The sequence below is a fragment of the Lathyrus oleraceus genome, chromosome 5 (assembly GCF_024323335.1).
Source record: "Lathyrus oleraceus cultivar Zhongwan6 chromosome 5, CAAS_Psat_ZW6_1.0, whole genome shotgun sequence".
NCBI classification, from domain to species: domain Eukaryota; kingdom Viridiplantae; phylum Streptophyta; class Magnoliopsida; order Fabales; family Fabaceae; genus Lathyrus; species Lathyrus oleraceus.
This window is the reverse complement of record NC_066583.1, coordinates 565,359,680-565,385,184: the sequence shown is the minus strand read 5'-3', so window position 1 is coordinate 565,385,184 and position 25,505 is coordinate 565,359,680. Positions and strand designations below refer to the sequence as shown.

Below are 25,505 nucleotides of genomic sequence, written 5' to 3'. Positions count from 1 at the left end.
TTTGTGGCATTTGAATTAAGTCGTATATCCCCTAATTTTGTAAGCCTATATACCAATGTTTGATTGATTTTCAATGCAAAAGATAAAGATTGAATGTTTGTTCTTTGACTGAAAGGAACTTCACGAATTTGATTCTCATCAACTGAAATTCTCTTACGTCCATAATTTTTTGTCTTCCTAGGTAAGTCATCACATGTTTCACTTTCTTTTGCTCTTTTCCAAATATGTTAGAAGAATTCTTAGAGAAACCGAATTTGATGAAGCAACCTCATTTGTAGCTCCTTTACATGATTTTCCATCAACACTTTTTTTTTAGTAGTTGATGGTGTGGCTTCAACATTTTCTGCAACATACACTATAAATTAAAAAAAAAACATAATTACTTCTAACAAGCATATACTATATAATTACTTGTAATACTAATATACACTGTATAATTGCAAAAAGAACATACAGTTAATTAAAAAAAAAAAATTGGTTGCTTCAACAACATACATTGTATAATTAAAAAAAGACCATATACTGTAAATTAAAAAAACAACTACATAAACCCCCTAAAAGCAATAACTCTCATTAATATTGAAAATGAATTCTCCAAAAGGTTTGGCCACATACATAAATGTGAAAGTAATCAAACACACATGAAATGAAAAATATACCAGTGACATTATTTGCTTCAACCTCCTCTTCTAAGTTATCTTCGTTGGACTCATCAATATCGTTGGTTGCTTCTACCTCCTCTTCTAAGTTATCTTCATTAGACTCATCTAACTCAAATATATGTTGGTTTATTAATGATGTTTTTGTACCACTATCTAAAGCCATATTTGATGAGTTGTAAACATTTTGAACTTATCATATGAAATTGTATTATATGTACCACTGGTTTTAATTTTTCTGGTGGGAAGCTTAAGTTTAGATTAAAATAATTGGAGGGAAGTTTTTTTTTTTCGTTTAGCCATTCGTTGAAATAGCAAGCAATGATTATTCCTATTGTAAAAGTAAATAATTAATAAAACAACAAGCAATACATATTCCTATAGTAAGCAATAATTAATTCCCAATATTTAGGATTGTTGAAAAATGCAACGGAAGAGAGTCATGTACACAAAAAGTAGGGAAATAATTATTGGAAGTAAATGATTTAATGAATATGTGTATTGATGAGTTTTATTTGAAAAGATAAAGTAAATGGTGGATAAAATGAGGGTAGAATGAGAATCTTTTTATAACAATTTATTATCTTGGTTGAAGAGTTTTATGCTAAAACGACACTTAAAAAGAAATAGAGAGTAATTTATAATATTAACTAATGAGAAATAAATATCTCAATTGATATTTTGTCTTATAATATCAATTGATCAATTATTAATGTCATCAAAATACTCTTTCTTGTACTAATTAATAATGATCTGTCTTTTTTAATAAGGATTAATCTCTTTTAAGTCCATTGGTTACTCTATTGGTCCCAACTGATAATATTTAGAGCACATAAGAGTTCAAATTATTCCAACTAACAAGAGATAGAGTACTTAGACAACCAATTAAATATTTAAGGGAATGAGATATTACAATATTGCATGGATTTTGTGTTTAATATGGTTGATTCATGATGATGTTATCAAATCACAATTTAAATTATGGGTTTGGTTTGAAGGTATTGTTGAAGGAGAATGAATTTTTTGGGATTGTTTAGATGAGGTTTGTAAACCCCACAATCTAAGGAGTTTTCAGATTTTACGTTCCACATTAGCTTTTGTTAACAAACGTTGACGATAAATATCAAAATTATGGATGAAAAACTTTAAGAGAATCATTGTTTGGAGAATTTTTTTTTAGAAACTAAAATTTAATTATGAGATATTTATAGGGATCCCAGATATATTTAATCCTTTTTTAAATAATTATTTGTGATCTATGTGCTTGGCTTTCATTAATGTTTTTCCCCTACCTTTTTAATAATGTAAAAGTGGAAGAAGTAATATCTTGGAGGAGTAAAGTATACTCTCTTTATTTATGATGAAGAGTTTAATCACTTCAATATTTTATCCATCTATTTTTTATTTTTACCACCTTCTTAAAAGATGTGTTATCATCATCAAAAAATGGGATAATATGGATTTATGTGCTTGTAGGTTAAACTATCTGCAACCGTCAGATGATCTCAATGGTTTTGATGATGACAATACCTTATGTCAAAATCAATTTAATGAAGTCTTTACCTATCAATGATCAAGAAGCTCTTTGTGGTATCAAATGAAAAGACACCTCAATGATGATAACACATAAGATAAAACAACGCTTGGTGAAGTATGTGGTGACAACTATCCAACAATCTTTGATGATGATATTCTGATCAAGAAGTTATCTCAAGCCTCATCAGTGAGAAGAGTCAAGCTTCGTTTAAAGTGATAAATCAATGATGAATCAAGCAAAGGAATTTGAAGCTCCAAAGTTGTGAAAGAGAAGAGGTGTGAAAACTCGTATGGTCCTATGATAAGCTTGTGTCTAAGTGATCAGTATAATATAAAGATATAAGAGTAACTCTAGAGATACTAAAGTAGCTCAAACATACTCAAATATATTTTGAAGTCTCTCTTATATTTTTAAACACCTAATTTTTTGTACGCGTCCTTAAATGATTACTGACTTATTTAATCAATTAGGAATGCCTTTTACACTGGTAAATGCTTACTAGATTAAGGTTTATCAATTAACATATTTGTAGCGCCTCAAATCTATTACAGAAGCCTTAAATCGATTAATGGCAGAGTAGTTCAAAAACTTTTCATATTAGGGTTGAATATTTGATTAACAACTAGGGTTAGTCGATTAGAACATGAAAAATACCCATAGATTATTTTCTTTTTGAGTCAATTCTATCTCACTTTATACTCTCATGTTCTCTATTTTCTATTTCTTCCCTAAAGTTGCCTTAGTACCGAAAGATTGAAAAATACTCATGAGATTTTTATAATGGTGTTTTGATAAGTTTATATTTTACTCAAGAAGGTGATTTATCTCGAGTTATATCTTTTTAAGAAATTTTTGTTTGGTTCTTGAGCTTATCCAGTCAAAAGTTCTTGGTTGGTTCTTGAGATTAGTTTGGAAAATTCTCTATTTGGTTAATGAGTTTAGCCTGGTAAAAGCTCTATTTGGTTTGTGAGATTAGCCAGTTAAAATATCTATTTGATTCTAAGAAGGTTATGAGCATAACTCTTGAAAATCTCTCATCTCTTTTAATAGAACTCTTAAGAGGAAACTATTTAGGACAATAGTAGACCATGTGGTTAGGTCGAAACTGTATAAATCTCTGCTGCATGTCATCCTTTCCTTATCTCTTTATTTTCCATCATTTTACTCTCTCTCTCTCTCTCTCTCCTCCCCCCCCTCTCTCTCTCTCTCTCTCTCTCTCTCTCTCTCTCTCTCTCTCTCTCTCTCTCTCTCTCTCTCTCTCTCTCTCTCTCTCTCTCTCCCCCCTTCATTTTTTTCTTATTTCTTTCATATATGTTGCCGCTTATTCTCTATTACTCAACTATGTTTTTCTCTTCTAATTTGTAATTTAAAAGTTCTCTAGTTTTGAGAGGTAATCATATACCATATTCTCGACTCCCTTTTTTTAATCTTAATCTCTATGTCAAGTTCTTGTAGCAATAAGATCAATCTTAATATATAATTTAGGTAATATTTTAAAGTTGCATGATATATGAAAAAAATAACTTTAGAGGCAGTTATATAAGATCAAAATTTTTCCAAAACAAATATTACGTTAACAATTCCTTTTATTTAAAAGAGTAGTTTACTTAATTTTCATTTAGGACTTTGCTTGCATGGGATCATTTCTACTTCATAATCACTAGCCCCGCACATAAGCTCAAAGAGTAACTTTCAATTTGTGGCTATTGTAGCGGGGTATTCGTTACAATTAGAGATATTGACTAAATCCAAGGTAAACCATACAAGTCGAGTCGCCACCGCACTTCTATTTATCCAAAGGAATGGTTAGAAAGCGAACAAAAACCTAAAAGTTTTATCGAATCAAAAACTAGTAAAAATGTCAGAGATCGGGGTAAGGGGGTTGGTTATGCAATGAGAAGGTTTTAAGCACCCAAAACATCCTAGGTACTCCTAGGGAGCCCTTTTCACACTTGTTATAAGGTTGGTATTTTGTGAATTTTTTTGTGTGCAAATATGATTGAAGAGATGAGAAGAGAATATACAAGTTATTTACATTTTTGTGTTTGGATGGATAAACCCATTGCTTACGTACCATCTTGAAAAAGATTAGGATCAAAACCTCGTAGTTCGGGGTAAAAATATCAAAACAAGTGGGTGAATTGATTGGTCTAAAAGCCTTAAGGTCTTTTGTTATCCAAGAGAGAAAACTCAACATAAAACCACAAATCCACCATGTCAGGATAGCTTCAACATGCTAGTGAGGGGTTAACCCTATAATAAGCATGGAAGACTCATTGTCCATCACTAAGGATATAGGTGAGTATTATATCTACTCCAAGGTTAACTCAAACCTAATAGCTAAAGGTTATGAAAAGTTTTTGATAAGAAAGTGGCCAAAGTTGACTTAAAGATTCAATTCAAAATAAGTGTTATAAAAAGAAAGTTTGAAAATCAAATGTATAATGCTTAGGTTTCTAATGTTTGAAAACAAGTGTTAATGTTTGCACAAAAGTTTTGGCTTAGGTTAGAGTGGAAGGAAGAAGAAGAATGGCTAAAGTCTTAATCATACAAGAGATGAAGGATAAGAAACAAGATCACAAATGGAGTTCCTCTCTTGAGATCATATTGATGATCCAAGTAGCTCCCATCCTTTTGAATATGCAAGCAAAATAAGTGTAAGCTCAAGCAATCAACATAATCAAACAAGCTCTTAGAAGATCCCCAATGGCTCTTGTATCTTTCACTTTGGATGATCATGACAATGGTTCTTCAATTTGGCTCAAATAGGATTCCCCTAGAACACACATCAAAAGGTTCCATGAAGCAAATCAAGAATGGACAAGAGTGAGTTTAGAGATTTGGTCCTTCTAATCCATATTCAACATTTAGGACTCTTTTTACTCCAATTTTGCATAGGGAATGTCCTAGAAACTAAGTCCATTTGTCCATTTTTGCATTTGGTCCACAACAATCAAAAACAAAACACAAGCACAATAATATATACACAATTATGTGCTCAAGTGAGCAAAAAACAAATTGCATTAACATAAACATGTGCTCAAATGAACAAAGGAAAAAAGCAAATGAATAATATGTACAAGAATAATAAATTGCATAAATGTAAAGAGCAAGAATTAAATGTTAATGGTTAATGGTTAATGTTAGAGTTAGTGTGCCATAAGACAATTTAGCGCTATGTTAAGCAATCGTAATTGGACTTATGTAGAAGTCACAACTATCTGAGGCCGATCAATAATTTAATGTAGGCAAAAACACAAGTTAGAGGTCTTGATTAGTGAATCAAACTCCAACAACTTACCATGCCAAAAAGAAGATGAGAAATGATCTTGTATTGATTTAGGTTCTTTGCATGATTTAGGAAGCAACCTATCCTTAATGCAAAGCCATTCACTTGATCCATGATCAAGATGAATTAGATTTGAATCAAGGAAGATTAAACCTCCATGTATCAATGCTAACACTAATCCTTAACTCATTGATCAAAAAGAAAAAAGAGAGAAGAAGAAGAAGAATATGAAGAATTAAAGTGCATTAATTGAAATGGAATGAGATAATCAACAAGTATTGACCAAAGATAGAGAAGATCAAGGTCAAATAATAGAAAACAAAAGCAAAATGAAGATTGGAAGTCAAGAAACAAATAAAATATTTTTGGCATTTTTTAATATTAAAATAAAACTTGAATTAAAATAATAAAGAAAGGTCAAACTTCAAACTCACTTCAAATCAACTTTGAAAAGTCCAAGTGAATTATCCCAAGTTCAATAAGGTCAAACAAAGTTTGACAAAAAATTTCAGCATTTTTAGAAGTCAGAAACTATTTTAAATCAATTAAAAATGCATAAAATAACCTAATTGAACTAAAATCTCAAATCAATTAATAAATTGATAAGAATATTTTTCATAGATCTATCATCATTCAAAGAGGTTGGAAAAATATTTTTGTATTTTTTGAATATCAAAAACTATTTTAAATGAATTAAAAATAACCAGAAAAGAGAAAATTACTAAAAAATATCAAATGATAAAATAAAAAATATTAAAAATCATTTTTAAAAATTAGAAATTAAAAGGAAAAAAATGAAATTGGTCTCATATTTTTTGGACCAATAATGAGAGAGATATGAATTTTTAAAGAGAAATGGAATTAAAAGAAATAAAAGAATTAGAAATCAGAAAATAGAAAATAGGAAAATGCGTGGACCGTTTGATCTGAGCTCATTAATTAAGCTGTCAGATCATGAGGTCATGAAGTGCGCGCCTACCATGCTCCCTGGTCAACTGAAGCGCACACTGCCAAATAAAAGTCATAACGTTGGATGCATGTGATTGAATATGGAAAAAGGAATGGACGCTCCAGATCAAATCTGGGAACCAGACGGTGGCCAGCACCACCGTCTTTTCCGGCCAAGCTTCGGCCAAGTCCAAAATTGCAGAGATGTAAATGGTAACCAAAAGGCACGATCCAGGCATCAATCGAGAGATGAGGTGATGTACATCACCCTTGTACCACTCAAATCCATTCTAGATCTCTATATTGAGAGAAATCAGAAGTGGAAGATTTGTGGTGTTCACATGAACTTCATGATTTTTGAAAATTGAAAGCACAATAATGTTGCCTCTCTGCAGAGGACTTCAGATCACGCAACAACAATGAGAATTAAGCACTATGCAAGTAGATTCGAAGAAAATAACAGTTGAGGTAAACCTTTGATTTGCAAGGCTTTGAGTCACAATTCTTGGATGATATTGCTTACAGTTGACACTGTAGATCAAGGAGAAGAAGGTTTAGGAACTTTAAGATCTGAAAATTGATCAATGAAACCAAAGTTCAGATCTGAAAATTTTGAAAAAAAGTGAGCTAGTTCCTTTAGTGATGGTTGTGGTTTCAGTTTAGCAGTAATTGGGGCACCTTTAGGTTGAAGAATTATGAAGCTATGGCATTATATTTATAGGCAAGGCAATGCTGAAGGCATGATTTCAAATTTGCATGAATGGAAAGGGCCTCCATGCATGGGCATGTACAAGCGCGTGGAGGGCCCAATTCCAACTGGAATTGAAAGCTGATGCATGATGAAAATAAATTGGACGTGCAGATTGGATGGTAGTAGCTCATGCAATGCAAATTAAATGATTTTCCAAAATTGCACTATTATGTTCAAGCCTTCGAAAATGCTATGCCAAAAATGGAAACACCACCTTATGAGTAATGGTTGAAAAGATTATTGCATAAGTATCATTTGTTATGTTGATCAAAACTCCATTTGGGCCTTGGAAATTAATGAAAATTGGCCATGAAGTGTAGGGTGCAAAACATGCATATGTGAGATTTTCAAAATTGGATAAAGTTCAAACCCTTCTGTCTTAATGATGCAAGCTCCAAATGACAAAATATTCAACATCAAAGTTGTATATATTTTCAAGGCAATCAATTTGGACTTAGATTTTGAATCATTTGGACTTTTGATGAAGAAGTTATGGGCACTTGAAGTTGGACTTTTTCACATTTCAATGCATTTGATCCAAAGTGACCTATAATGTTTTGCATTATCACATGTATTTCTTTTGAGATTTTGAAATTTTTTTCAACATAAAATTTGAATTAGACATCTTAACATTTCCAATGCATTTTATCTCACATCAAAATCAAGAAAAATGAAGGAGTTATGTCCTTGGGAAGTTGACCCAAACTTAGGGATTCAGTCAAAATGATCTATAATGTCTTGGAATGGATGATGACCTTCCAAGCTTCAAATAAATTTTTTATGAACATGAAAGTTGTTCATATGGTCTTTAAGAACATTTTTTCTCTTAGGGTAATCTCCATTTGACAAACACATAAAAAGTTAGGTCTCAGTGTATTTCAAAATAGTCAGATGAATTGACTGATCAACTTCTCAAGCCCAAACCTCATATCTTGATGAATTGATGATTGAGGACACTCAAATAAGTTCAAATATGCATGAAATTATGAGTTAAAGAACTTCCCTTGATTGTATTTGATCATGGGTTGAGATTGCTTCATGAGCAATGCATAGTTGATGAGCAGATGAATTAAGGTTTCCTTGGGAAACAAGCCTCAAACCCCTTGATTTACTTTGATCAAAATGATGAATTGAGATACTTGGGAGACATATTTGATGAATGATAGCTTTGGGAACCATTACCATGCTTGCTTTCATCTTTACTTGGCCCTATCAATGCACATAGGATCTCCTAGAAGCCTTTAGACCTTGTGACTGCTCAAGCTACAAACAAGAGATGTTAGTGACATATTTTTGTGCTTTTGGTTAGTAAATAAAATGAGAAAAGAAATAATATACAATTGAAACATGCTTGGTGATCTCAAACCAACTCCCAAGGGATCCCACCCCAAAGGTAAGAAGCCAAGATACTTATGATCCTTGAGGCAATGTAAATGCAATGTTATGATGCCATGAGGGATCTTAGGGTCAAAATTGGGTTCTTACAGCTATGATCATGGGAGCGGTGACAAACTTTTATTTAATTAACATAAAAGAAATTAAGCATTGGCTATAAGCACAAAGTCATTTTACTTAACAATGAGGTTTTATAATGGGTTTGCAATCTTAGAGATGTGTTTTATACAACATTGATAGAATCTGATATGCTCTATAAAACTTCTCACTCATTTTACATTAAGAGGCATTTGTAATTATTCTATTATTATGTATATTTTAATTTTATCAACTTAAATGTATTTTGAAGAGATTTTATGTCCTAATACAATTCCTTTTTTTAACTATGAAATGATATTTTTTTCAATTTAAAATTGATTTTGTTTCAATGCATCTCTTAAAAACGACATTTAAGTGATCTCTTTAAAACAACATTTAAGTGATCAAGAGAATTATCAATTTTTTAAAACAAAAATAGAAAAATAATCCATAAATATCTCGATGGAATGTTCAAGTATGTCATACTCCCCCTGTCTCATAATAAGTTTCTTGTTTTAACTCTCCACGGTTCTTAAAAAAATGATTAGTTGGGTCGATTTTAATAATAAAATTATTGTCATTTTTACTAAAATACCCTTATTTATTATAGTTAGTGAAGTAGTTGAAAATAGTGAAAATTAATAAATAGGGGTATAATAGTGAAAAAAATAAATAAATGTTGTATTGATATTCTAAAGAGACATTTATTTTAAGACATAATAAAAGTGAAAATGAGACACTTTTTAATGAGACAGAGGGAGTAAGAGATAAGATCACACATTGAAAATTAGTCGGTGCGTTGCATAAACCTAAGGACATCCTCGATACGGAAAAACTCCAAATGAGTATGTAAAAGATGTATTTTCTTGATCATCTAGAATCACTAATGTCTGGTTGTAACATGAGTATATAAAAAAACTTGTTTATTTAACCCTTCCAACATCCTATTAATGAATGATAGATAAAAGTGGTTTTTTTTGGTAGTTTAGTTAAGTCTCGTGTAGTCAATGCATATTCTCCATCCAATAACAATACAAGTTAATATTTCACTTGTTTTTCTCTTTCCTGATCAAAGTCATACTACTCTTCTTTGGAAGTCCATAAACCGAACTTACTCAATCACAGTCGTATATGAGATAGATCATCTTAGTTTCGAGAAACTTTTGTACTAATTTCTTTACCACTCCTTTATGGTTGGATTTAATCACTTTTATGATTGGACGACTAACATGTACTCTTTTTCCATCTTTATCTTGCATATACAATAAGCGACTTATGCCCCTTTAAATATGAAATGTTGCATCCAAGTGCACCTTTAGTTTCTTTTAAGATCTTTATTAGCTTATCCTCTTTCAAATTGGTTAAGGCATGGTTCATGATGGATGGTTTAGAAAAATCTCCACTTAAGTATACTTACTTGAGATGAGATGATAATGATAATACTTGCTCCCGTTTATCTTTGTGGATACTTTTGGTTTGCATTTCAATTGATTCCAATCCATTTAAGTCTTCAACTTATTTGTTCACCTTTTTACTTTGCACGAATTCAAGTATTTTCTCAAAACGTTTGTCTTTACCATTTGCTCTTTCATATGTTGTTATCACATATTTATCAACACTCTTTCTAATAATAATATAAGTGTCGTGTTATTGTGTGTGATAAGTTTTCCATTATCTCTTCAACCAAGTAGATCTTAAAATATTGTTTAGGATTATAATTTATGATTCAAATTATAACCAAACCGAGAGAAGTGCTCAAATTTTATATCCATGCCTCCAACTCGACTCACTCACACACAAGTTTCAAATGTAGTTTTATTTTGATTTGAGGCTCGTCAGCCATTTCTTTCCAATCCTACTCTTAAATGCATATGAAGGTGGAGATGAAAATAATGGTGACTAAGATTAGTCCATAGTCAAAAAATGGGGGATTCATTGATTAATAGTTTCTATTGAAAACCTAAAAAGTTTAGACAAACTTTCTGATGGCTGTTTGTTTTAGATTGTTTCCACCACAACCATTGAAGATAAATTTATAATCCTAAGCAATACTTTTGTTTAAAGAAAACATATTAGTCGTTATTCCATGATTAATGCGTAGAGGTTTGCCTCCAATTGGTTACTAAAATATACATTTGTGCCAAACTCTATCCAAATTAGAACACCAAAAATTTAATCAATTAAAATAATAAAATCAATTTTATTCTAAAAATTCATCTTGATTTCACTATCTCTTGTTTTTATTAAACCAAAATTTTACATGACTCTAAACATGACCACATATTTTGACGGTAATCCCAATTTAAAGTTAATATTATAATATATTTCACATACTACTATTTTAGATATTAATCCTAATCCAATCCAAATCAAATCTCTCCAAAAACACTAGTGGTTGACGATATCAATTCTTAATACACACCCACTCTCAAAACCGAGCGAGTGAAGCCACGACCCGCGTTTAGAAACAGCCACGAATCTTCAGCACCAACATCACCCAAACGTGTGGTCGGCTCCGTTAACTCAACACTACAACTTCTTCCGCCGTTAACTATTCAAAGTATCTCACCCTATCGCCGTTACCGTCACCGTTAACTCGATCTTTTTTTGTTGACGAAAACGCTATCTTAGTCGGTCTATATATATATATAGCATACACATCATTGTAACTCAGTTTCATAAAAACATCAAAACCGAACCTACTTTCTTCCCAAAACAGCAAAGAATTTAACACAAACGTTAATAAAATTTGTAACCGCACAAATTCGTATAGTTTGAACGAACACACTCCAGTTTCTCAATTTTCGGCGCTGAAGTTTTCTTGAGGTAACTTCCTTTCCTTTTCTAAACATGTGTCTGTATGTTTTCTCATCTTGATTTTTCTTTAATTGAAAAAAAATTGCTTATTGAATTAATTTCTTTTTTTCTTCTACCTCGTGTTTTTTTAATAAATTTAGTTTGTTTTGTCATTAATAAGTAGGTTTAGAATTAAATGAGTTCTGGGTTTGGAACAATTTTTCGTATGAAAAATATTGGAATTCACCAACCAACTTATTGGTCAAAAGCTGATTTTGATTTTGAAATGAGCACCGATGTAGAAGATTAGATTTCTGGTGTGGAATTTTCATTTTGCTTTTATGACAATATGTATTCATTTTTCATGTATGTCTTTAATGTTATTGCAGGTTTATATGCTATTGTTGAAACTATTGGGGCAAATTTACTTAGGCCGATTATTAGGATCTCGTCGTATCACGCATAATTGTTCGATCTGAGATTGAAGTATGGATTCTCAGCAACTTTATAGATTCAGTATGACAAGTAGTGCAGGATTACCTAACATGTCATCTTTTTCCACTTTTCCATCACTACAAAATGGTTTGCTTGGTTCGTTGAAAGTTGGCATTGGAAACTCGCCTGATTCGCCTTTTTCATCTCATTTTGATTCTGATAATCTTTCTGCATTTAGTGACAACTACGAGCAACAGAACTCGGGTGAAACGCTCTCTGGTATAAGCGTATCGTATAACTCAGCGCTGGAAACTAACCGTTATTTGCATAAATCGGTTTCATCGGTCGACAATCTCAAGGGAAGTTTGCAGTTGTATTCAGCTAGAAGATCTCTTCCGCCGAGTTGTAACCAGATAGTTCAACACGCGTTGTTGGAACTAGAAACTGCGCTGATGGCTCCCGATGATAACGAAGTTACTGCATCTAATTCTTCATTGGGTGAGAGCATCAAGGAAACGGCATCTGGACCGAGATATAGATCATGGGGCCATGTGAGTCAAGGGTCACAATATATTCAAAATCAACCGTCACATGCTACTAGTAGTAGTAGGCAATCGAATGAAGTTGTGCATGTAGAAAAACGTCGAAAGTTGGAGGAGGAGTCATCTCTACAAGCGTTCCCGTCAGGTGATTTAAAGCAATTACTGATTGCATGTGCCAAAGCCATGGCTGAAAACAACATACAAGATTTCAACCGATTGATAGAAATGGCTAGAAATGCCGTGTCTATCAATGGGGAGCCAATCCAGAGGCTCGGTGCTTATATGGTAGAAGGGCTTGTTGCGAGGAAGGAAGCATCGGGGAATAGCATCTATCGTGCTCTTAAGTGTAGAGAGCCTGAAGGCGAAGAATTACTCACTTACATGCATCTGCTTTACGAGATCTGTCCCTACTTGAAATTTGGTTACATGGCTGCGAATGGAGCCATTGCTGAAGCTTGTAGGAATGAGGATTACATACACATCATAGACTTTCAGATTGCTCAAGGAACTCAATGGATGACACTTCTTCAAGCTCTTGCTGCAAGACCTGGCGGGGCTCCCCACGTGCGGATCACAGGAATCGACGATCCAGTCTCTAGATATGCTCGTGGACATGGACTAGAAGTAGTCGGGAAAAGATTGGCCTTGATGTCAAAGAAATTCGGCATCCCAGTTGAGTTTCACGGGATTCCTGTTTTCGGTCCCGATGTGACAAGAGACATGCTTGATATCAGACATGGAGAGGCTTTGGCAGTGAATTTTCCATTGCAACTCCATCACACAGCTGATGAGAGTGTTGATGTGAATAATCCAAGAGATGGACTTCTAAGATTGGTGAAATCTCTTTCTCCCAAGGTGGTCACACTCGTCGAGCAGGAATCAAACACAAACACAACCCCTTTCTTCAACAGGTTCATAGAAACATTAGATTACTACTTGGCAATCTTCGAGTCAATCGATGTCACCCTCTCGAGAAACAGCAAGGAGAGGATTAACGTGGAGCAGCATTGTTTGGCTCGCGATATCGTCAATGTCATTGCTTGTGAAGGAAAGGAAAGGATCGAGCGGCACGAACTGTTCGGCAAGTGGAAGTCTAGGCTGACAATGGCCGGATTTACTCAATGTCCTTTGAGTTCTTATGTGAATTCTGTTATAAGAAGTCTTCTGAGATGCTATTCAGAGCATTATACATTAGTGGAGAAAGATGGAGCCATGTTGTTGGGGTGGAAGAACAGAAATTTGATATCAGCTTCAGCTTGGCATTGATGAAAGACATATAGAGATAAGAAATAGTATAATAATTGAGAAATAACATGATGATGGAAGCCACAAGGTTTGTGTTGATTTCCAGTGCTACGTATCCATTATCATTGTCTTAAAGGTCTATGTTCTTTAAGAATGTCTATAAATAGTATGGTGTAGTAGTTATGTAATAATATTGATTCTTTTAATAGTATGTTTCTTTGGTTTTGTAGACACATTGATATATCAAAAATGCTACTTTACTTTCTAGCATATATTGTATAGGGATGCAAATGGAAAAGGGACTCCGCACGATATTTGTGTCCGTTCTATTATATCTATGCAGAAATCCACTAGACATATATCTATCTGGCTGAGATATCATCTGCATGGATACTGCTATTCAAATAGTTATTTTTTTTGAGAGGCAAATATAATATATAATAAAGACTCGGAGAAATATCAACCGCACAACTCACAAGTACAAGTGTAAGAGGCAAATATAATGTACAATAAAGACTCAAGAAATATTAACAGCATATTAAAAAAACAAGTTAAAAACATACAAGCATTAAAACAAATCGATTAAACAAAAGCACCTATTTATTTATTTATTTATTATTATTATTTTTTTTAATTTTATAATATATAAGAAAGACTCAAGAAACACCAACAACATAACTCAAAGTACAAGTGTAACAAAAAAAAAAAAAGAAATTAAAAAGCACTAAAATAAATCGATCAAACAAAAACACCATCACAAATAAATACATCAAACAAAAGTATCATTATAATTATTGAAGAATCATCTCAGTATTCACAGTGTAGATCTTGAATCAATTAGATTCATCATTAACAAATTAGATTTCAACAAAAGAGGTAAAGGTCGACCATCATATTCTGAAAAAGACAAATCCTGAATTCGCTCTAGGCACAGGTAGACAAATCTTCAGAAAATCAAATATAAGACTTTAAGTTATGTAATTATTGAGAATGAATTATTTAAAAAGACTCTTGATGGAATCTTGCTTAAACGTCTTAGTGAGAGTGAACCTTATTTGACAACTTTTGTTGTTCATATTTGGTTATTGTGGCGCTCATTAAGTGGGCCACAAGATGAAATGGATTTTGTTTCAACAAGGTTTGTACCGGCCAACTATTTTGAAGATTTGTGTAGAATTTACGGAGGGTTGCCAAGAATGTCTATGTAGGTATTAACATGTTCCTGCAAGTGAGGTATATTTTATTATTAAACTTTGGCCATTTAGAGTTTAGGCTTTAGATTTAATTGGTGAGATTCAACCTACAACATCCAAAGATCACAATTACATTTTAGTTAGTATAGATTATTTTACCAAGTGGGTAGAGGTTGTTCCTTTAATTAATGTTGATTAATAAGAAGTAATTAATTTTATACAAAATAACATTATTTATAGGTTTGGAATTCTTGAAACTTTAATCACTGATCAAGGCATAATTTTTACTTGTTGAAAGATGGTTGAATTTGCTTCAAACTCAGGAATCAAACTTTTAACTTCTACTCCTTGTTATGCTCAAGCAAATGGCAAAGTCGAAGCCGATAACAAAATTATAATTGACCTGATTAAAAACACGTGGGTCAAAAGCCAAGGAATTGACATAAGACTTTAGACCAAATATCATGGGTTGGTCGAAATTTTCCTAAAGAGGCAATTAATTCTACTCTATTTCGACTAACATTTGGTCATGATGTAGTATTGTCTGTCAAAATTTATTTACAGTCAACTAGAATTCAAAGGCAAGTTGAAATTCCTTCTGACCATAATTAGAATATGATGTTAGATGAATTACTTGATTTAGATGATGAAGGATTATTTGCCCTAAATGTTCTCATATGACAAAAAGAATGAATAGTTAATTTCTAGAATAAGAAGGCTAAGTTGAAAGCCTTTATAATTGATGATTATGTTTGGAAAGTTATTTTGTCTATGGATCGAAAAGATAGAAATTTAGGTAAATGATCACCAAATTGGGAAGGCCTATTTCAAATTAGTCATGAATTTTCAAATAATGCTTACGAAGTTAAAGAGTTAGGTATTGAAGATCGAACTCTGAGAATAAATGGTAAGTACTTAAAGAAGTACAAACCTATGTTACAGGAGATTCGAATAATAGAAGAATAATGCATAGGAAGTGAAAGTTTTAAAATGACATTAAAAATTAAAAGTTCCAAAATGGAATATTGTCATTACATAGTTATACAACAAACAGAAAGTCGAGAATTCAAAATGTAAATTCGGCCTTAATCCTCTCGAAGCGCTTCTTTGCAAGTATGATCCTTGTGTTATTCATTGAATATTCAGTTTTTAAAGTTCGAATTTATCATTCCAATAGACAAGCGCCCTCTTAAGATCAACGTTGGCTTCTTGAACTAACTTTTCTTCAAGAGAAGCCAATCCGAAGTTTTTGATTTCCTCATTTTTTCGTTGCACGCCCTCAATCTTACGTTGTAGTTCTTCGACTTGTTTCATCCAGTTTCAAATTTATTCGTTGTAGGCCACTACCCGATCTTTACCCTCTGTGGTTTGGGCCTCAAAATCACCAACTATGTTTTGAGACTGAGTCGCTAGATTCCATTGTTGGGATATAGCAGCCATTATTTTGCTTAAGTTTGATTGCAGACTCTTTCTTCTGTTGTATATTCTAAGTAATTTGGTTGAGAAATGGTTAAAACTCTATGACAAAATTTATAGTGGAATTAGGAAAATCTTGATTATTAAGTTGCTTCAACAAATCCTTGATGTCACATACAACAGGAGGATTTTCTTCAATGGTTTTGAATAGGTCGACTTCGAAAACCTTTTCTTTCAATTGTTGGATCAACATAGTGACAAGATTAATAGAAGGTTCAATTCCTGAAAAGTTGAATAACTTGGAGATTTTTCAATAAAGCCAATACTTCGATTTCTCACAAGATTCTTTAAAGCATCCACATGATTTCTCTCTTTTATAAATTTTAGTTCCTCATGGCTAAGAGAATTTTTAGAGGTTTTTGATGATGAATCCACAATTTGAGGGTAAACAATAGTGGTTGTAGTCAAAAAAGGAATAACAATGGCTGCTTTGTGAGCTTTCTGAAGTTCAAATAACCCGTAGTGGTTCTTCTCTAATAGTAGCAACTTGAGATTCTCTTTGATCTTGACCCTCTTGTGTTCTATCAACTTCTTGGTCCTCTTATGGTTGATCAACATGCTCTTTGACCTTTGGAATTTGAGCATTGTTGTATGGATTAATTGATTGTTGTTCATGGTCTTGATTTTCTAGAACAATCGATCCTTGTGCATGATCTTGATCTTCGACTATTTCCTCCAATTACTCAACAACTATCTCCCTAATTGGATGTTCAGATATTATTTTTAGTGACGGCGAATTTAGTAGGGATGGTTGAACGTCAGAACCTCATAAATATATGAGGCAGTGTTTATTGGATGAGGAACAACATAAATAGGAATCTCCAATAAAGAAGATAGAAGTGGAACCGCGTTATAACTTGGTTGATGTATATTGAAAAGAAGATATGAAGATAAATTAAAATTACCTTAGATACCCTATGGTCTGAGCCTGAATCTTCACTCTCTAAACATTCATCATGAATAGGTGGCCTTGGTAGATTTTTTTTCCTTCCGGTTAGCCGAATACCTTCTTTTTCTTCCTCTTCTTCATCATCAATATTAATATCCAATTTTATTTTTGGCCTATCTTGTGAACTGGCCTTGTGATCTAGAACTTTCTGTTTTTTTGGTTTTTTTTTAGGTTTATGATTTTCAATTTTTCCTTACCATTTGCTCTAGTATTTGGGAGGTATGGGTGCAGTAGAAATCATTGTTTCACTTTCTTCAAGATTTTCACTCTCATCATTATCTTCGACTTCATTGTCTTTTTCGTGAACTCTTCGATCAAACTGAAAAATTAAGGATTATTAGTGTAATAAGTCGATTTAGAGGGATGAAAGATGCTAACATAAGTGGAAGTGTAATTTGAACCTGAGTTCTTTCACTATCGATAAGCGGTGTTTCCTTTCTGGTCCTTTTTCCACTTGGGGTAGCAGTGAAGCCACTTCACCTTTTTTCGAATCTGAAATACAAAAGCAATGATAAAGAAAAATTAGGGAACTTAATATCAAGAGAGAAATAGATTACAATTGTAGTTGTTTTGTCTCTTTTTCTTGGCCAAGTACTGGGCAAGACTCTTCACTTTCTCCACCTAGTTCAAATTTCTTCTTTTTTGGCCCTTTTAGGGGGAACGATAGCTTGAGCTACAAAATTTTGACAAACGTAAATAGTATGAAAAAAAAGATTCAGTGAGTTTTTAAGAGCCCCTTTATCCCACCTTCTAGAATGATGGATCTGACTCAAAGGTGTTCGAGATCGACTCTTAAACGGAAATGGATATTCATGTATGTGATACTTAGTCAAAATTACTCTCAGAGCAAAATTTTCAACTCATTTTATAGGACTAACAAAGAGCCACAAAAATACCATTTTAGAGGTGACAACTGGAAAGCTAACCCAAGTTCACAAAATGGTAATGAGGGAAATGAGTTTTAGAATTTTTTTGATAATTTTCTTTTTTAAAGAAACAACCGCCTCAAAGATAGTTCAACTAAGTTTGTAGGGATCATACACAACTCTTAAGTAATTTTGAAAAGCTTGAATCTCCTTATGTGCGAACCTCAACTTTTCTTCTTGGTCTATTTCTGTAGAGAGGAAAAAGCGTCGGTCAACGTTGCAACGTAGTTGAGTGATCGATAATAATATCATTATGATAAATTATCCGTCACTCTTAGAATTATTTAGTACAAAAGAAAGTAGCTTCAAATTTTAAAGGACTCAAATTAATGACTTTTTGGTCATGGAAGTCTAAACACGCATTGTAGTCTCTCTCTATCATTGTGGTGTTAGCGACAAAAAATTCCTCTTTCCTGGAAAAACGTTATCTTGGTAAAAATTAGCTAAAACAAAAATATCTTGCCACCAAATTTGGATGGTATCCAACGAGCTCAAATTCGACTTTCCCCATCGAGATTCTAGTCGACTGGAAAATAGGTTTCGAGAAAGCTCCCCAGATATTGAGAGCCTCATATTGGTTTTTAGATGAAGAAGTTTGAAGTCCTTTTATGAAATAATTTGGTCTATATTGTTGATCAATGAATGGTTCCATAGAAGAAATGAACGTGACACAATATGTGTACATAAAGAAATATTTTTTGAAGGCTTCTTCAATCGATAAGCCAACATCTTATGGAGTTAACAAGGTGAGTCTAGTACCTTCGACTTGTCTCACTTTGACTTGGATTGTAAAATCGAATGTAATAGAAACATTTAAGGAAGGTCCAAAAGTGGCATTAATCCAAAGTTGCAAGAGCCATATAGGGCAAGAAATCAGGAGATTTTTACCAGGATTGAAAATGGTTTTTAGTTCAAGGGAGGTTAGTCCTAAGTATTTGTAAACACTACCCAATATCAATTTGATGAGACAAACATTTAGCCCCTCATGAAGATGGGTTTCTAGGGGTATGAACTTCTTAGCTACTTGAATTAAAATAGAACAAAAAAATGAAATGAGATAACCAGAAGGTGAGAAAGGCAATATGCTCGTAGTCGGAGACTTCCTCGGTCTGGTCATGGTGGTCTTTAATGTATGCACTATATCTAGGATGGTTGAAGGAGAAACTAGGTTTGATCTTATTCTTAATATTATGGTCGTAAGTTTTTCCTATTGGTCGAAGAGCAATAATGGCATCCACATCAAAAAGTGTGGAGTTATCAAACCACAAGGAAGATGAAAGCTAGTGGTTGAACCTTTCCAAAAATAAAGGGTAAATATAAGCATATTGGCATTATACTTTAGCCCAGTTCTAGACAACTGAATCAAGTCAAATATGCCTCGATTTTTCCAGATAATCCCTTTCTTCTGTTTCACTCTATTCAGCTAATTAAGATGGGCTTCATTGTTGATGGAAGGAGAAGAACATAATACACAATAGATTTGTTCCATGAACCCCAACTCAAAACTTGTGTCATCAAATGCACGAGGTTTACAATAGGGTAAGCAAGGGAAGAACCCTCATAATTTATTAGGCTTCATAGATAATATTGGTAAATGACTGTCGTATCTCGAAAAATACGATCCCTCGCGATGGTCGCGGAAAAATTGGTTCGAGCAGAATCGCCACCGAACTTTATTTATTCCAATGAAGGTGTTGATTCTAAGTGTTGGCAATTTTTTTGGTAAAACAAAGAGTGTTCACAAGATGTTATGTGTGATGTCTTAACATGAGATATCCTATGTACCTGCTGGAATTCAAGAACATGATCATGCAGGATTGTTTCAGAATGTTATACACAAGGTCATGGCATCTGATATGTGTGTACCTGCTGGAGTTTAAATGATAGATATGTTCAAGCAAGATTGTTTCAAGATGTCATACACAAGGTCATGGCATCTGATATGGTTGTACCTGCTGGAAGTTATAAAAGGAATTATGGAATTATGCAGGATTTTTCCAGGATGTTAGACCCGACGTCATGACATCCTGTACACAGAACATTCAGTATGAATGTATGGTGTTTTGTGATTGCACAATTAATGGCAATCTATGTATGATTGAAGATCTGATTTGCAGGCGCATTCAATCATTGATTACAACCTGATTTACTTATTTTCCAAGGAAATCTAACCAGCTATCATAAGAAGATTTGATTGGAAAATAAATTTAGGGTTTTCAAGATGTCCAAGCCCAGCTGAAAGCTTCTATAAAAAGGGACTTAGAAAACCTGTTTTACAACACAACCAATACTGAGCGAAATATAGAGAGAGAGCTAGGGTTTGTGTCTGTTTAGTCGTGAGACTTGTAAGCCATTCAAGTCATCTTTTGATGATTGAATTGGACTGATTTGTGGTTGTAATTTGTCACTCTAAAGCTGTTAAGCAAGAGTGTGTGTCTTCTTGATCAAAGCTGTGAAGCAAGATCAAGAGTGTGTCTTCTTGATTGAAACTGTGAAGTAAAATCAAGAGTGTGTTATTGAAAAGTGTTTTCTTTTCTCAAGGGATTGTTATTTAAGATCATAGGTGTGATTGTAGGGAAGTGAGTGGGTTCTCATATCTAAGAGTGCTTAGGTAGAAATTGAACGGGTAGAGATTAGGTGAGAAAGACTGTAACTTGTTGAAGTGTACGGAGAGTCTTTGGACTAATTCTATTATAGTGACTTTCCTTCCTGGCTTGGTAGCCCCCAGATGTAGGTGAGTTGGACCGAACTGGGTTAACAATTGCTTGTGTGTCTTGCATTACTATTCTCTATCTTTATCCTGTTTGCATTACTCAGATATTAGTGTCGTGACATTAGCTTCGACATCTCATATCTGATACCAGAATTTCAATTGGTATCAGAGCTGGCATCCTGCTCTGGTTCTGGGTGAGATCTAGGGATGATACTTTCTGGTACTATGGAGAGAGATGGAGGATCTGTTCACAGACCACCTATTTTGGATGGATCCAACTATGACTACTGGAAACCTCGAATGGTAGCCTTCCTAAAATCTCTGGATAATAAGGCTTGGAAGGCTGTGTTAACAGGTTGGGAACATCCAGTTGTTACCAAGAATGGAGAAGCTACTGCTGATGAGAAGGCTGAAGAACAATGTACCAAGGAGGAGGATGACTTAGCCCTTGGGAACTCTAAAGCATTGAATGCTATATTCAATGGTGTAGATAAGTATATCTTCAGATTGGTAAACAACTGTGAAGTGGCTAAAGATGGTTGGGACATTCTGAAAACCACTCATGAAGGCACCTCTAGAGTGAAGATGTCTAGACTGCAGCTGCTCACTACCAAGTTTGAAAATTTAAGGATGAAAGAAGATGAAAATATTCACGAATTTCATATGAATATCCTTGAAATTGCTAATGCCTCAGGAGCCCTGGGTGAGAATATGTCAGATGAAAAATTAGTGAGGAAAATACTCAAGTCACTCCCTAAGAGATTTGCCATGAAAGTGACAGCCATAGAAGAGTCTCAAGACATTTCCAATATGAGAGTTGATGAGCTAATTGAATCCCTTCAAACATTTGAGATGGGAATGTGTGATGGATCTGAAAAGAAAGCCAAAAGCATAGCATTCAAGACAAACACTGAGGAGGAAGAGGAGGAAGGTGGTCCAGATATTGATGAAGATCTGGCAGATGATGTAGCAATGCTGGGAAGACAGTTCAAGAAGCTAGTGAAAAAGATGGATGAAAGATCTAAGGCTAATGTCAAGAACATCGCATCTGACATCAGTAAATCCAACAAGATATGAAGAAGAACAAGGTCAGATGAAAATCCCAAAGAAGAAAAAGGAGTTCAGTGCCATGAATGTGATGGATATGGACACATTAGAACTGAATGTGGAACCTACCTCAAGAAATAGAAGACGAGTCTTGCTGCCACTTGGTCAGATGGAAGTGAAACAGAAGAATCTGCAAATCTTATGACTGCCTTGACTGGAAGATGGGATTCTGATGAAGACTCAAGTGATGGTGAAGTAACCTTTGAAGAGTTGGCCACTACCTACAGAAAGTTGTGTCCAAAAGTGTAGAGTGATGTAAACAAGTTGAAAGCCAGAAGAAGGAAATAACTCAACTTGAGAATGAGAAGGTAGAACACTTGGAAACCATCTCCAAATTAAAAACAGAAGCAGTGGTTCTGAAGGCCAAGATAGATGAAAGTCAACAAGTTGAAAGCCAGAAGATAATACAGCTGGAGAATGAGATGGCAGACCATGTGGAAATCATCTCCAAGTTAAAAACTGAAGCTATGTTCTTGAATTCTAAACTAGAAGAGATGACCAAGTATGTAAGAATGTTAAACAATGGATCTCACTCCCTAGACAAGATTCTCCAAACTGGAAAAATAACAGGAGATAAATCTGGCATTGGGTATAATGAATCTAAGCCTGAGTGCAGTTACACTGGTTGCAAACCTCAAGCCAAACCTAAATGCAACCATAGTAAAAGCAACATGTGATGTCACATCATATGTCACAACATCAGAAGAGAAGACATCAGAAAGGGAAACACCAAAGATGGAGATGCCATTATTGTGGGAAATTTGGTCACCTGAAGCCCTTCTGTTATAAGCTGTATGGTTATCGTAGCCCTGTTCATCATCAGAATCACTATCAACCCAGACCCAAACAACACAGGCCTGTCAACAAGAAGCAATGGGTTCCTAAGACTAATGTTACAAGTCTAATAGCTCACATTCCCCTCAGAGTCTCAGCCAAAGAAGAGTGGTATTTTGATAGTGGAAGTTCCAGACACATGACTGGAAACAAAGACTTGATAACTGGACTTCATCCTCATGCCATAAGCTATGTAACCTTTGGTGATGGAGCAAAGGGTAAAATCAAGGGGATATTCAAGATTGATTGTCCTAGAGTGCCTAAACTTGACAAGGTCCTACTGGTTAAAGGCTTGACTGCAAATCTAATAAGCATCAGTCAACTATGTGACCAAGGTCTAAATGTTAACTTCACTAAAACTGAATGTCTGATTACCAACAAAGAAAGTGAAGTAATCATGGAAGGAGTCAGAACCAAAGACAACTGTTACATGTGGAACTCTCAAATTAGTTACTCCTCAAAATGTACCTCAGTCAAGGAGAAAGGGATGAAGATGATTATATCTGCTAGAGAAACTCCCAAATTGAAAGTCTGTGGGAAATGTCAGCCAAGGATGTCACACCAGAAACTCAGACTTAACATCACTTCCAAAGGGTTGAAACTCCTCCATATGAAGTTGATGGGACCCATGCAAGTGGAAAGCCTTGGTGGAAAGAAGTTTGCAGTGGTGGATGATTTCTTCAGATACATCTGGACCAAAAACAAATCTGATGTGGTTGAAATCTTCAAAGATTGTTGTCTGAAACCTCAAGGAGAAAAGCTCATGGTGGCTCAAACAGATGTGGATAATATTGGGTTTTGTAGGAGGTCAGATCAGATGGTAGAACATGTTGCTCATCAAATGCAATATGAAGTTGGGAAGAGCTTTGTTGGACTTGAGCTACAAGTCAAGCAGATAGAAGAGTCTAGTTTTCTATCTCAAAGCAAATGTGCCAAGAACAATGTTAAGAAGATTGGCATAAAGAGTGCAAGGACTCCTGCTCCTACACATTCGAAAGTATTCAAAGATGAAAATGGTGTTTGTGATATATATCAAGCTGAATACATAACAGCTGGAAGTAGCTGTTCTCAACAGGGTTGGTTGAAACTAATGGTGACTGAACACAATGTCACACAAGATGTCAGGATAGTGTAATGTGACAACCTGAGTGCTACAACTATTTCCAAAAATCCTGTTCAGCACAGCAGGACAAAGCACATTGATATTAGTCATCACTTTATTAGAGAACTTATGGAAGAGAAAATCATAGCACTGGAGCATGTTACTACTGAAATGCAATTAGCTGACATATTTAGAAAAGCTTTGGATGCTAACCAGTTTGAATGTTTAAGAGGGAAATTGGGGATTTGTATTCATGAGAATTTATAGCAGTTAAAGTGGAAATTTGTTATACAGAGGAGAGTTGCTGTAGAAAGGGAGCTAGGGAAGGAGGCTATAGAAGTGCAGGAGGTTATGAAATTAATCAAGTTTGCTGGTTTGATGAAAACAGTTAGTGTATTACCCCAATGTTTTGAAGGTTTAGTGGAGGAGTTTGTGGTGAATATCCCAGAGGATATTTCTGACAAGAATAAAAAAGAATTCTGCAAGGTCTTTGTGAGAAGAAGGTGGGTAAGGTTCTCCTCAACTATAATGAATAAGTTCCTAGGGAGAGGAACAGAAGGAGTTGTTGAGTTAGAAGCCACAGACAATGAAGTCTGTAGGACAATCACTACTGGTCAAGTCAAAGAATGTCCAAGAAAGGAGCATGACACTGCTGAGAGAGTAATTGATTTGGAGGAAGAGAGTTCAGAAGAGGAAGATGACACCTTGGTTCATCACTTGAAACCAAGTGTTGCAAAGAAAATGAAAACCAGGAAAGGCAAGAATGTGGCTGAGATGTTGACAGCTAGAACTAGTAGGAAGGCTGCTGTTGTAGGTCCTTCTAAATCATGGAGTAAAGTAGAGGTTCAGAAGAGGAAAATCAGAGAAAGCTCTGATTCTGAAGATGATGTCGAAGATGATGTCCCAAATATCTCACTTGCTAAAAGGAAAACTGTTAGAAAGTCTCCAGCTAAGGTTGCAGATGTGCATTTGGACAACATTTCCTTCCATATGGAAGATGGTGAAGCCAAGGAGTCAGATGCCCATACCTCAAGTGAGAGGTCTAATTCTCAAGATCAATCTAGTGGCAGTTCTGAATCTGAAAGTGAAGAAGATGCTACCTCCTTAGACTAAGTTGTGGTGATGGTCCCCCCTGTTATGATGACATGTGTGCTGTTCTGGATGCTGTTATGACTGTTTTGGAAGCTTGGATGTTTTATTTCTGTTAAAATGTTTGTATTTTGTGGCAGTCCTTATTGATGCCTTGATGTAATATTTGGACTCTTAATGAGTTCCATGGATTTCTAATTATCTCAGCTATTACAACTGTGTATAATTATGGTATGTATCTCCTAGCATTTATGTTTTAAGTCACCTTTGGTCAATTTTGACTAAAAGGGGGAGAAGTGATTATGTGGAGAGCTGCAGTTAAATATGTGGTTGTGGAGATCTGCAGTGTTGATGTAGCTAGCTAGGCTAAACAGATGACAACTAATGATGTTGAATAGAATGATGTTATATGATGTTCTGTTCTGAGATGTTGGAGGAGAT

General features: G+C 34.3%; 1 protein-coding gene across 1 annotated transcript; it reads left to right on the top strand.

Moving 5' to 3' along the window:
• The first annotated feature begins 11,316 nt into the window (after window positions 1–11,316).
• LOC127086475 (scarecrow-like protein 21) lies at window positions 11,317–13,908 on the top strand. The gene is made up of 2 exons (XM_051027246.1): window positions 11,317–11,483; window positions 11,843–13,908. The coding sequence occupies exon 2, from the start codon at window positions 11,942–11,944 to the stop codon at window positions 13,694–13,696; it is 1,755 nt and encodes a 584-aa protein (XP_050883203.1). The 5' UTR covers window positions 11,317–11,483; window positions 11,843–11,941; the 3' UTR covers window positions 13,697–13,908.
• Window positions 13,909–25,505: the final 11,597 nt, after the last annotated feature.